The sequence below is a fragment of the Emydura macquarii genome, unplaced genomic scaffold, assembly GCF_026122565.2.
Source record: "Emydura macquarii macquarii isolate MOO-44397 ecotype Brisbane River unplaced genomic scaffold, CSIRO-AGI_Emac_v2 contig_3517, whole genome shotgun sequence".
NCBI lineage: Eukaryota > Metazoa > Chordata > Testudines > Chelidae > Emydura > Emydura macquarii.
In genome coordinates, this window is record NW_027133654.1 from 876,401 (window position 1) to 891,011 (window position 14,611).

General features: G+C 38.4%; 1 protein-coding gene across 5 annotated transcripts in view; it reads left to right on the forward strand.

The window, feature by feature from the left end:
- Positions 1-14,229, forward strand: part of RGS7 (regulator of G protein signaling 7) — a 363,940-nt gene extending 349,711 nt beyond the window's left edge. For 3 of the 5 annotated variants that reach the window (XM_067535826.1, XM_067535822.1, XM_067535824.1), the window contains 2 exons: positions 1,443-1,523; positions 14,043-14,179. In XM_067535826.1, coding sequence (XP_067391927.1) covers positions 1,443-1,517 — 75 coding nt within the window. In that variant the 3' untranslated portion in view covers positions 1,518-1,523; positions 14,043-14,179. Of the gene's footprint in view, positions 1-1,442; positions 1,524-14,042 lie in introns of all 5 variants that reach the window. The other 2 variants (XM_067535823.1, XM_067535825.1) reach the window with 2 other exon arrangements.
- The last annotated feature ends 382 nt before the right edge of the window (positions 14,230-14,611 follow it).

The window sequence follows — 14,611 nt, forward strand, 5'->3', positions numbered from 1 at the left end:
CAGGTTGACTTTGCATTGTGCGAAGAAGCACTTCCTTATGTTTGTTTTAAACCTGCTTCCTACTAATTTCATTGGGTGACCTTTGGTTCTCGTGGTATGTGAAGGAGTAAATAACACTTTCATTTTCTCCACACCATTCATGATTTCATAGACCTCTGTTATTCTCCCTCACGCAAGTCGTGTCTTTTCCAAGATGAACAGTCCCCGTTTTTTTTAATCTGTCCTCATATGGAAACTGTTCCATACCCTAATTGTTTGTGTTACCCTTCTCTGTACTTTTCTCAGTTCTAACATATCTTTGTTGAGATGGGGTGACCAGAACTACATGTAGTATTTAAGGTGTTGGTGTATCATGGATTTATGTAGTGGCATTATGATACTTTCTATTTTATTATCTAGCCTTTTTCTGATGGTTCCTAATAATCTGTTAGTTTTTTTTTTATTGCTGCTGCACATTGAGCATGTGTTTTCAGAGAACTATCCACAATAACTCCAAGATCTCTTTCTTGAGAGGTAACATGTAATTTAGACCTCATAATTTTTTGTGTATAGTTGGGATTATGTTATTCAATGTGCATCACTTTGCATTTGTCAACATTTAATTGGATCTGCTATTTTGGGGTCCAGTCACCAACTTTTGTGAGATCACTTTGTAACTCTCTGCAGTCAGCTTTGGATTTTGTGAAAAGGGAAGCATGTTACTTAGAGTAGCTAGGTCTTCTTCCCAGCCCTTAGTCTTCTCTTTTCTAAGTTGAACAGGCCCACTCTTTTTAATTTTTCCTCATATGGAAGCTGTTCCATCCCCCTACTGATTTTTGTTGCCCTTTTATGTATCTTTCCAATTCTAATATAACATTTTTGAGATAGGGCAACTAAAACTGCACACAGTAATCAAGATGTGCCATGGCTTTATATAGTGGCATTATGATGGCCTCACCCGATACTATGGTGGATGCATTTTTTAATATGCTGGATACCTTTCCTTTTGACATTCCTAGTGTCCTAGATAGAGTCTTGCTCATATTATAATGAGACCTGGAAGGGGGTGGGAAATAGCCTGTAACAAACGTCCCCATCTAATAAAGCTTCTGAGGAGAAAGGTGGCTTATGAGCAGCTGATGCTTATGATGCACTAGGGGTTTCTTTGAGTGTAATTTCAGCGACACAGCACAAGCAATCAAAATTCCCGTCTACACCCTTCAATTGTGCTCCCTTTCTTATTCACTGGAAAATCAGATTTATTTTTTTTTTGAAAGACGTTGCACCAAGGTAAAAATGGAGGTTGGTTTGATTTCCTGTCCACATTTTCTCACCCCCAGCCATGAGTTCCACGGAGGGTCCTCGCTTGCTGCATTATTTTTATTTGTGCCAGTGTCTTTGGATCTTTTTTGACATTGTGCAAGTTCAAACTAAAGCATTCAACACATTTATTATTTTTGTAGGGCAGAAACATCCCTATTTTCCCATGCCATAAAAACTGTACACCAACACTGAGGGCGAGCACTAACCTGTTATGAAAAGAGGTAGAAAGATCTTGGATTATACTCAAGTTTGTCTGCATTGTCTGTTGAATTGTGCAGGTCACGCTGCTGTGTGTGTTTGTTGTGGCTTTTGCTGTGACAATCGGTTAATGGAGCTGTGTGTGTTGAAATGAAAAGTATAAAAAGCTTCAGCAAAGATCATGGTTTTTGTTTTTAGTCTCCAAGGGAGGAGGGGCAGTTCTCATAAAAGGGCTCCTGTATAATGAGCTTTAACTTCTTAAAAATAAATGTATTTTATGCTAAACAAAAAAGAAACAAGTGCAGTGAAAGACCAAATTTATAAGAGGCTGTGGGGGTATCTCACATGCTAAAAACAAAACAGTCAATTGTTTTTGTTTCATTGTAGATAAAGGTTGCCTGTAATACATATCAGGTATCTTATTTTGCAAATTCAGAAATCAATTTGGATTCTAATGGGACAAAGTCACTAAAAATCCAGGTAAAAGTCATTAGGTAAAACTCACTAAAAAGGAAATAAATAGCCATGAAACAAGCAAAAAGTTTGAAACAAAAACCCCTATTTTTTGCATGGTGGTGTTGCCACAGCATGTTGCACTGTGATTTGTGTATTGTATAAAGAGATTGGTCTATAAAATGACTTTAAACTATAACAATCATACTTTCTTTCACTGAGATGTTTAATAGGAGTTTCTGTCTTACATAATCAAGGCTGTGCTAGTAAAGAAAACATGGGAACAACTACAACATACCGTGACCTTTGGGAGCTAGACTTTTTCCAGTCAGCAAGTGGCAACCTACAATAACTATGGCAGTTTAGAACCGAAGGTGGCCCCAGTATGGGCCTCAGTGCAGATTAAATTCTTTCCGTGTGCCTTGTGCTCTTGAGAGGGAAATGTAGCTGTAACTGCTAATATAACATACGATAATATCCAATACACAAATAAAACACAACTCAAATATGAATAAGACTGTTACATTTAATGCAAAGTAAATGGTTTGAAGAATGTTACCCAAAGCAAATTTTAACTTTTCTGCAGTTTATTCATTCTCCCTCTATACGTCTCTCCTCTTCCCACTTTTCCTCCTACTCTCCACCCCCTGTATATCTTTTGTCTTTCGGACTTTGTCACCCTGAACCCTAGAGCAAGATAGATGCCCCAGAGTGATCTGAGAAATTTGCATGAAGTAATAACTATTCTGAGACAGGAAAAGAACAATAGAAAAAAGGAAGGAGCATAAAAGAAGGAAGGGCAAGGGAAAGATTTTTGGGTGAATATAGCACAGAAGAGGCACAAGTGAGGAAAGAATGGGAGGAATAAGGGAGCAGTTGGATAGAATTCAAGAGGGTGATAAAGTCGTCTCAACTGTGTGTTGAGCATTTTGCCTTGATATGTAGGTATTTAGTCCTTTTCTGTCTGGGCTTGTCACTGAGGGAATGGGAGTGAGACTAAAGTATCATTACTCTTCTCATTTCTCCCACCACTACCATGATGTAAGGAGGTTCTGGGTAGGCCTAATTCTGCAAGGTGCTGAGAACCTCCTGTGTGATACTGAAACCCTCAACTCCTATTGTAAACAGCAGGCTTTTTGCAACTCCCAGATTTGGCCCTAAAATGAGAGCTATATAGTTGTAATATGATTCTATTGCATGTCACTCAGAAAAACCTCAATGCAGCATCACTTTTAAGGGAGGTCCTGCTTGTATCACTGTCTCTACTGACATACAAAGGGTCAAATATTCAAACACAGGCACTTCAGTTTCAGTTGCCACTGTGAAATACGCCTGCACACACACTGAACAGTAACTGCACAGACATATCTGGATTTGTTGCTTGCTAACAGGGGTACTTGTGCGCTCAGTTGCTTACTTGTGAGCACAGCTGCCCGCGTTCGTATGTGCAATGTCCTATTTGTGTGTGCGTATGCAGAGTTTGCATGCACAGCAAATGCATCTGTTTGAAAATTTGGCCCCCAAAAGTTCCAGGCATAGTCCTGTTGTCCAGAATGTCAGTGATAGTGACTGGATTGGAAACTAGGAGGACTTCCTGACCCAGGTTTCAAGCTTTGCACTTAGACTATGTTTTTTTCATAAAGATGCCTATGGGGCCAAATTCTGATGTCCTCACTCTCATTGACTTCTGTGGTAGTTTTGCTTGAGATAAAGACAGGGCTAGATTGATTCACAAGTGGGACTTGGGTGCTGGGAATACCAAAGGTGCCTAAATGTTAGACTCAGACACCTAAGCCCCCTTGTGAAACTAGTCCCATGAGTCTGATTCTGCCACCTTTACTCAAGGTTAGTAGTACCCTACTCTTCAATTTCAAGTAGGCTCAGTGACTTCAATGTAACTACTTCAGTAACAAGGTGCTACTCAGTGTGAGTAAGGCAAGTAGAGTAAAAAGTGAAATGAGGGCTTCTGGATTCAGCAAACTAGCACCCCATTAGTTTACAAATTGATATTTTTGTATAAACAATACCCTGGCTGGACTGTCTATGAGGAATGTACTCCAGAACACTGGATCTAAAAGCAGGACCCTCTAACACCTGCACTTAAAGGACTATAGAGGGGAACAGAAATTCACTCTGGGTTAACATGAGTTAAATTTGCAAAAAGTTCTCATGAGAAGTCACTGTAGATTTTGTCTTCATTCTGCAATATAGTTATTTCTGTAATAGAATTATTCATTTTTCTGGCCCTGTGACAAAATTAAAAATAAAAAAGGACAGAAAAGCTAAATTCGGCTCTGTATTTTTAGAAAACTCAGTAATGCAGTTCATTTTGTGAAAACCCTAAATGCACAGCACACCATCAAATATTGATAAGAGCTATAGATATCAGCATGTTTGTATTTCCACATAAACATAATAGCTGTAAAATTATTAACCTTCTTGGCATTATCTACTCTAGATAGCATCAATAATACCATGAAGGTGTCCACATTTGTGCACTATATAGACACAATAATACCATGGAGAAAGGATTTTTGTATAAATGTGGCATTTATTGATGATCGCAGTACATTTTATTAGTGTATAGAAATGAATAGCAAAAAGGCAAAGTTATTCTCTTTATTTTGTCTTTGTGTACTCAGAACTCTCAAATACATTGCAGCACAACTAAAATGAAGTGACATGTAGCTTTTCAGTTTAGGCATGTGCATTGATTTGGAATAATAGTTACAGATGAGATTAGCACAGATCTTTCTCAGCCATCCATGGGAATAAAGCCTCTATATCTCTCTACAAAGCTGCTCAGATTATGACTTGGCCACAGTGGGAAAAGCAGGATCTTCTCGCCTGATACCCTTGTTATAGCACAGTGGACAGGCCGGTTGCCTTGGCTCCTCCCACCTACACCTGCCTGCACTGCAGATGGGAGAAAGCCTCCTAGCCCAAGTAGACAAACTCATGATAACAGGGTTCAAGCTAACGGACTAAAAATAGCAGTGAGGACATCCAGCTCAAGGTCTCAAGCTCAACCTGCCCCTTGAGTCTATGTTCAGGTGGCTAGCCTGAGTCTTCGCTGGAGCCACAACAGCCACACTGCTCTTTTTAGCATGCTAGCCTGAACACTGATTGCATGTCTGTCTACTCAGGCTGAGAAGCTCTCTCCCAGCTCCGTGTAGACATACCCTATCAGGACAGGCAGACAAAGGGAATTCAGCTGCTCCACCAAAAGCAGTGAAGTAACTAATTTACTGGGCCTCCAGAGCAAGAGAGGAATTGTGACTTTGAGTCACGACTCGTTCTCTGACCTACTCCTGGGGAGATGCAACAATACAACACTCCCTAGAGAAGGCAGATTGTAAGATTGCAGCCATTTGAGGGAAGTCTGTGTGGAGGGGAATTATGAATTTAGCACCACATTGCTCAATGCAGGAGTGAGTAACAGCAACCCTACAAATTTACTGTAAGTCAAACAGAGAAGGATGAAGAGACTGGCCACCAGTAAATAGAACAATCCACGCACCAGAGGGAGAGGGTTTTCTAGATCAGAAAAAGAGGCTGAGGTTAGGTTGAAGCTAGCTAATGTGTGGGGTTAACTAACCGCAATATATGACCATGACCTTTCCCTGCTGTGGATGCAGGTTAACACATTTACCTCAATTTAGCTGGCTGTTGTTGACCCTGACTGCCTCCCCCACCCTTAATGTAATATGTCAGATGTGTGTGAGCAATCAGTGCGCTGTCAGAGAACTTGCCAGCTGTATGTTTGATTGCAGTGTCAAAGACACCCTGCTTCAAAGCCAGCCTGAGTTCACTCTTTTTTTATATATACTCTCGTATTTGCAGGACTTTAGCTGTGTATTTAAATCCCATCCCATCTCCTTTCAAATGTCATAAATAGACCTGGCTGAAATACGAGTGACACATTTTCATGGGAATTAAAAAAAAAAGTTTTTAAATGTAAAGAACCCATCAGATTTCAATATTTTGTTCTATGAAATTTCTAATCAAAGTTCTTTCAGGGTGTTTTTATTGAAAATCAAACTTTTGATGAAAAATATCATAAAAAACTTAAGTCATGAAATTTCCACCAGCTCTGGTAATAAAAGTAAAAGTAGAAACAAAAACAAATATCTGTATAAATGTGTTGCTATATAAAAGAGCACAGATAAACCTGACAGGCAATATAGGAAAGATGTCCTTGAAGAACAATTTCTGTTTTTAACTTTTCACAGAATTTAGGATTCATGAAAGGTGCTAGACTGACAGCCTATTTACTGATGTTTTCCGTCTACGGTCAGAACAGGCAGCCATGCCAGCTTCCTGCACCCTGCTGTGCTCAATGTTCCTGAAGTCAAAATTGAAGAGATTGCCTCTAAGGTGATAGGCTAGGCTTATCTCCACATCCAGTGAGTTATTTCGCCTCACTGCGGAGCCAGTTGCAGACTGATTTTTCTTTAGTTACATGCATATACATCCACTAAAAAACAGTTCCTATAGTATAACCAGCAGCCATCAGATGATAATAACCTTCACTCACTACCTATTAGGTGAAATTTGAATCAGTGAGCTTGAGCAGAAAAGCTTGATAGAGTGCAGTGCTATAGCCCTGAGACATCCGCACCTGCTAACTTTGTAGACATATTTACCAGTGTCTTTTGATATTATCCTCTCCAGCCCAATGAGCAAACACTGGAGCACCTCATGCATGAGCTGACAAATTGTCAGAACCATTAAACACAGCATATTTTCCCAATAGCTCAACACATCATCATTTAGCATTGACGTGTCAAATTGTGGCTTATGGAAGACAATTCACATTGTTTAAACTGTCCTTCATGTTTATTTCCATCAGTGGGTGATAGACTTTCGATGTTCTTAGGGTTGGTTTTACATCCAGTCATTTTAGGATTTTGTTAGACAATAGATACGAAAATGGTAATTTATTCTTCATGTTATCATTCTTAAGGGATCTTTGTGTACAAATATGTAAGATTTCATCTGTAACAATGAAAGGAACTTAATGAAAGCTCAATCATTGGACATTATGGATCCAGTATGGAACTATGTGAGGTTTCTAACTTAGACTTATGGAGTAGTTTTCCAGAAGCTAATCTTGAGAGTTATAATGTACTAATTTACTAACCAACAGTTAGAGCTGGTCAGGAATCTTTTAATGAAACATTTTTCATTAGAAAATGCCAATTCGTCAAAACTGAAACTTTTTATGGTTTCTGTGTTGGTTCCTATGAATTTCTTCGCCTTCCACCACACCCCAAATGAGCAAAAAGTTACATTTTCTAAACAATAAATACTGGTTTTCTGCTTCAAAATGACTTTTTGTTTCAAAATTTAAGCTAAATATTATAAATACATGCTTAAATAAAAACATTTTTAAAATATGGTCAAAATCTAAACAAAACATTTCACAATTATTGAAGTGAAATATTTTGATTGACCCAAATTTGGACTCAAATGGGTTGTTTGTTTTTTCCTTTGGTTCACAACAATTTTCAAAATTTCAACTTTCATCTTGATTCAGGACAGGAAATATGTTCAAAATCATGAATAGCATTTCCTGTCCAGGTCTACCAACAATTAACCAAAATAAGCAAAGAGCAATATCTTACTCAATATCTTACTCAATTCCTAGTGAAGTTTTGCCTGAGTAAGGGTCCAGGACTTGTCCTAAACAGAATAACAGGACTGTATTTGTCAGGTTAGGCTTGAGATACAAATGAGTAAAACCTAGCACCTCAAAGATCCTTCACCCTATGTACCCACTGCTTCCATGTTTCTCTGTTGTGCCAGGCTTCAATAACACGTGACCACTTCTCTTTCCCACCCCATAGGTCACTGCTGCAGTATCAGAAGCAAATGAAATCAATTTGCAAATCAGTCCCATGTTAAACTAACATATAAACCCTGGGTAAAATTTTCAAAAGTACCCAAGTGACTTGGGAGCTTTTGACTCTTGCTAGAACTTGGGCTTCTAAGTCACTTAGGCATCTTTTGAAAAATGTTCCCTCTAAGCCTTATTTATTTTCTATCCCACACTTCAGTTGTTAACCATATCAACCTTTCTCCCATGGCCCAGTCTAGGGAAGGCCTGAAGTTTTATTGAAGGAAAAAGCAACCTGTTAAGGAGTAAAAGTAAAAGGAGAAACACAGAGAGGGAGAGACACGGAGAAGGTGCTGGCTGGTCTTGGAAAAATGGGGAGAGATAGCAAAACTAGGAAAGCCACTCAATCTAAGAGCCATTTGCTCTTCCCCCATTCACTCTTGTCAATTAGCCACCTCTGTAGCAGGTGGTCTTAGTGGAGCCACATCTTTGGCCATAATCAGACATTTTCCTTCTCCCTAGCCATAGGAGTACAAACCCTTACAACATGTTGAAGGGAAGAAATATCTTGACCCTGCCCTGAATCCCATAACCTCTACAAAGCCTGTTGGGCTCCTTGGTACCACTATTGTGATGAGAATCCTTGCACAAGCTTCATGAGATTTCTCCCTACTTCCTGAAGTATACCAGGGTGACTGTAGGCACAACCTTCTGCTACTTTGCAAGATGGGGAAGGATTTTTGGTCCAGAGAGTCAAGTTAAAGGGAGTAATGACTAAAGCCTACAAAAGTATCTCTCTTCATCTTACTGTCTGCATTCCTTGACCTCTCCAGATGTCCTTCTGTTAACAAATAAGCCTTTATTTGTAGAAAGCTGAGATTTCACTTGATTTCAGCCATGTTGCCAGCATGCCACAGGTAAGCAACACAGGAGCAGAAGAATAACCGTGAGAGCAAAGAGTTTGGTGAAAGTTCTTTATCTCATTATGTTCATGCCAGTGTGCACATTGTGCATCTGTTACACAGTTCAGTCCTTGGGGTTTTTATTACTAGTAGCTCTAGAGATATTGATGCTACTGAGTAGCATCTGCTCTAATAATGAAGAAAAAGGGGTTGTTGAGCTTTCTCACCAGGAGAAGAAATGATGAGAACCTTTTTAAAGGTTAAACAGGTATCTTCTTCATTCTCCCTATCATTCCTCTTCCATGAGTTTCAGTCCCAGCTCATATGTAGTTTTAATGTTGGCTTGTGTAAACAACCAACATGTTTTATTGAAGTTGTTGCTGGCACGTTTCTCAGTTATTTGAGACATTAGAGGGGTGCTATGTAAATAAAGTAGTGTGTCAGTAAGTTCTAATATGAAGTTTAATTGGATAGGATTTTATATATTTCTTTCTCGCCTTAAATAGCTCCTAAAAATGCTCATTTGATTTAGCTAGTTGGGTAAGTTTCTCTCTAAATCTATAAACTTTAAAGCACAGTTGTACCCTGAAAAGTAACTATATAAAAACATTAACAGCTTAATCAACAGATCTGCTGGCCAGGTGTGTTCAGAGTCATACCTGCTCACTCTGCTAATACTTCTACTCTCTATTCTGGTTAGCCTTCTAAAGCCAACACAGCTCCGAGCATGTGAGCTGGATTCTGGTTTAACATGTACATAACAGAATTGTTATCTAGATTCCAATTTCAGGGCCATATTCTTCTCTCGGTTTACACCTGCACAGACAAAATTGCTGAATTAGAACATCCCCAAACTTTTGGAAAATTTCAGATATGGGCCTCACAGTACTACTCTGAAAAGTGACTGTGTGTCAATATCATCTTCTTATTCAACAGCTGTGTTACCTGTGATTATTCAGAAGCATACTGACTTTTGTGACTCAAATAATTTTCTATTGTTGTTACTCGTGTTCGTGCTCCAAGACTAAATATAGCTGAGAGAGAGAGAGCAGCATTCTATTCCTTTTTGTGCTTCAACTGCTGAAATGTTTACTAACTTCCAATCAATTACACCTGTCTTACTCCTGCTCTTTTAATGAAGATGCACAGGTGTCACGTAGATCATAGTTTGGCCTGCAGACACTTTGTTACAGTGATGATGCACAACAAAGAAAGAGCCACGCTTGACTCTCTGTTCAGTGGATGACTTAGGAACGGAGGCATTTAGAGAAAAAAAACTTTTTGGAAATTGAGCACATCTGGAAATCCTTGAGAGGCAATAAATATGAAACCCTATCATGCTATTTATAAAGAGTCAGCTTTCAGAGCAGACGTACATTTTAGAATGGATTGGAGGTGTACAGCTTTCTAGACCTTGAGGTAAAGATTCTGCAGACTGGACCATACCATTTTTGTTTGATGTCTGAGCCAGAATGCAGTCCAACTCTCTCTTAGCTGCTTTGACTCCATATATTAATATAAATAGAATGTGGTTTAATCTTATTTTCACACTAAAGCACATAAATATGATTCTGAATGCACAAATAAGAAGCTGACATTTTTAAATAGCCACTTCTCTGACCAGAACCATACTTAATTGTAAAGCAGATCTCTTAAGATCTTCTAGAATGGGACACGAGAAGTTTTATGCACCTTGTTCAGCTACCGTTGCCACATTTCATATCTTTTTAGCAGTGGAATAGTCCTCTAGAAAGTACTACAACCCCATTGCTTGGAAATTTGAAAGCAAGAATAGCCAAAAGATTGGAAAACATACTAGGGGAGCAAGATGGAGGGAATGAATGCTATAGAGGATCTTTTCCCTCACTCACCTTATCATTGTATGAATCTGTGATATGTTCAACTGTCATTTTTTAATTTAAAGTTAATTTGTAAATACCAAAATTGGTCATGACCACTTACTGCATCTGTGGAGCAAATTTAAAATAGTGCATGTAATGGGACTGTGCATGTCTCAAAATTCAAAGTAACTTAATCAAAACTGCCACTGTTTGCCTCGATTTGGATCAAAATTGCCTCATTTTTACATTATATAATAAATACCTCCCCAAACCACTCCAGAGGAAAGGGATCAGAACTTGGCCTTAGTTCATTGAAAGCTGCATGAATTTCTAAACTTTCAAGAACCTGGTGCTAGTATGTATTTGCTGTTCAAAGCAGAGTAAGGATCTTGTGTTGTCTGATGTCCTAACAAATGCTTTGCCACAGTGCTGGTAATTGCTGATCTGTGCAGTTTTCTTGGATCCTTTTTAAGGAGAGTGCACTGTTGTACAAATTGATATCCTACTGAAATCCACAAAGACTTCACAGCAGGGATTTCATTATCTCAAGATCTTCTGAATTATTATATATACAGAAAGTTGCAAAGCCCATATGCACCAGTCCATATACTTAAAAAACATACTTAACTTGATGCATGTGAATAATTTCATAGAAACCAAAGTTAAGCATGTGCATATGTATTTCACTGGATCATGGCTTAAACTGGGATTTTCAAAGCAGACTCAAAGTGTTAGCCATGCAAATGCTATTGAAATTCAATGGGAGTTGGGTGCAGGACTCCCTTAGATTCCTTTGAAAATCTCTCTGTAAATCATCCATCTAACTGATGGGATATTCCTTGCCTCCTAAAACAGAAAACAAATGAAAACAATGCAATGTTATGGTTTATCAGTTGCAGTTTTGGAAAAACTATTTTATTCTGAAGGCTTAACATGGACAAAGACACAGACCCAACTGAAATAAAGTCAGAGTAATCACTCAGCCAAGAGAATTATAATTATACATAAATAAGCATGAGACTTAAAATGACATTACAAACTAATTTCACTATTGGGCAATGACAGATTTATCACTTCCTTGGGACCACTTAACTTTTAGCCCCAATTCTGAAAAGAACTTAATCATGTGATTAACACTTAAGTATATGATTAAGGCCCATTGAAGTCAATGGCCCTTAAGCATGTATCTACAGTTTCAACTTGATGTGTATTCTTCAGCTGGGGCCTAAGCTCCTGATTTATTTCTCACTTGTGAAGGAGAGGAATTAAACCTTAAATATCAAAGACCCAATCTTAGAGTAATTGCAGCACCCACAAAAATATTCAATATATGAACATGTTTAATGTGTGAATGTAAAATAAATTTGTGATTGAGATATAATAATTTTTTAAATAGCTTATTGGCAGAAATGAGTCACACATTTCATGATTTGTTTAGCTGCTGACCAATTTATGTAATCTGCGGTCTGGAACAGTGCGAGTGAATATATACATCAAAAGTGTTGGATAAAATGGTTACTTCATATGCAACCAAAGCATTGCAAAGTGGGATGTGGGTACGTGAGAGAGGGAGTTGGAGGTAGAGATAGAAGAGATTGGTTGAGAACAGGCTTGCCTTCTTCTGAAGTATGAAGTATTCTTATTGTGAGAGGCATCATACTGAATTCGGTGGCCCAGTGGTCTCATTCAGCATGGCAGATCATGTGTTCCATTTAAAACATATGTTGTAGGGGGGGGAAAATTGCATCCAGATCTACTGAAACTTTTGTACTTGTAAATGAAAGAGTTATTTTATTTCATTTTTGTGAAAACCCACTCCTGTTGACACACTGATGCATCATGTTTCAGCAAATGTTTGCAGTTGAATTATGAATCCCTGTGAAGGGAAAATTGAATTTATGATGAATATAGATACTAACAGCAGATATATTTGTGTAAGTCAGCTGAGTTATAATAAACCAGCAAAAATAACAGAAATAGCTTTTCATTGACATGACAAAAAGAGGCTTGTTTACCATGTATTTACTGTTGAAAATATAGAATTTGTCTGAAATTTTGATTTTTTTCCCCATTTCTCATATTCTCTCAGACATCTGCTTGCTGTTTCAGTGAGTAGCAGCAGACTGTCACTAGTTATGCTATAGATATTCCTCACCTGCACTCTAGATCCAATCCCTGAAGGGGGAGGCACTCATTCCACCTTATTACCAAAATTAGTTAAGATCCCAAAATATACTTTTACAATAGTAGGAATTCTTAACAAAATAATGAAATGAATCCCACAGGCCCTGAAAGCAGTACAAGTGGGACACCTATCATGTACCTGTATAATGCTTGTTGTAAACAGTAGAAATATTCCTTCCACCCCATAAAACAACACCCCCCCCCCCCAACTTTAGCTTAGCTCAGAGGTTCCCAAACTCTACCACGTTGCACGTCACCAACATAAAACACCACCACCTGTAGTACCACCACCAACTTTTTATAAACAGACTATGTATGAAAACCATCTTAAAACCTAAGTGTTGTTGAAACACATTGGATCAATCACATAGCTATGTATATAAAAAGCTGTAGTCTTGCAAAATATTAATAGATGCATTCTAAACGTACCCCATCTGAGATGGCAGAGTGAAACGATTTTTTAAAAGAGTTCTGCAGTCTTAGGGTATGTCTTCAGGACAGCGGCAAATTCGTTGCCATCAGATTGATTCTTTGGGATTGATTGAGCCAGAAGTGGAGACCCACTCAATCGATCTGGAAATCGATTTAATAAATCCACCCCCAGCAAAACAATAATGCTGCATCAATGGGAGGGCGTAGTGGGGACACCACGCTCATTAGACTTTAGGACGTCAACAGGAGGTATGCAAGCTACTCTACGGAGCTTGCATATCTCACGTCGACTGCCACCGAAGTTCGCGGTAAGTGTACACCAGGCCTTAACTGGGAGGTGGCCTGCGTACCGTTGGTGATTCATGTACCACAGTTTGGGAACCACTGGCTTAGCTCACAGGAAGGATGATTTCCTACTTGTATCCAATGTATAATCTGCCTTCTGCACACTTAGCCACCCTTCAGAGTGGATTATGTAACTTGTTGGACTGTTATCACTGCAATTCAGAACATTCATCTCATTGCACACTAGGCTACTGTATTGTAGTAGCCTTCTTGAAGCTATTTTAAGCCTTGGGTTTGACCAACCACAAAAGCTGTGTTTGCTTTTTGTTAAGCACAAATAGATCATTTGGATGATACTGTGTATTTTATAATTTTCTCAATTATTATGTGAAACAATCTCTCTTTTGGCAGTTTTGGATTCAGTTTTGTCCAGGTGTTCAAAGTATAAAGCAAAAGAGTTTTCCAAATTTAAGTTTTGATGTTAGCTCCAATTGTTGCCCCCATCATGTTGCCACATCACTGTCAAAATGCTAAGTGTTTGCTGACGAACAGGTTTTCAGTAATCAAGCCTCTGTTTTCTGTTTTTTGTTTTTATCTTTTCCTCAGGGGAAATCGCTCACTTCAAAGAGATTAACCAGTCTAGTGCAGTCCTACTAAAAGGATCATCCTTATAGCATGGAAGCAGACTCAAATCATTATACATACTTTGTAGCTCACTGATTGTCTGAATCAGAGGACAGTAGAACAAGATGTTGCATGAGCAAGGACCTGACTTGTTTTCTTTTGTGTATACTAAGGCATTACAGACTCCGAGGGACTCTCTAGCCTTTCAATGCCTCCATTTTGAAAATTGTCCACTCACTTCCTCCTTCATATCAAGCTGGATCTCTGTCATTTTATTTTCTGCAAGCTCAAGTACAGTGAAAAAAAAAAGCTTCTGCTAGACACAGTTTATTAAAAAATACTGTCATTTTCATGACCTGGAAGAAATGTAAAAAAAAAAAATGCATATAATAATAAATATACATATGGCATCACATTTATTGCACAATAAATTAGCACAGAAGGTTCCATTTCATTGATGTATTCACATTGAGAAAGAAAGCCTGTGTCTTTGTCTGTTGTCTGTATATTCTCTGTTAATGTTTCTTGCATTTATTTTTATACCATATTTA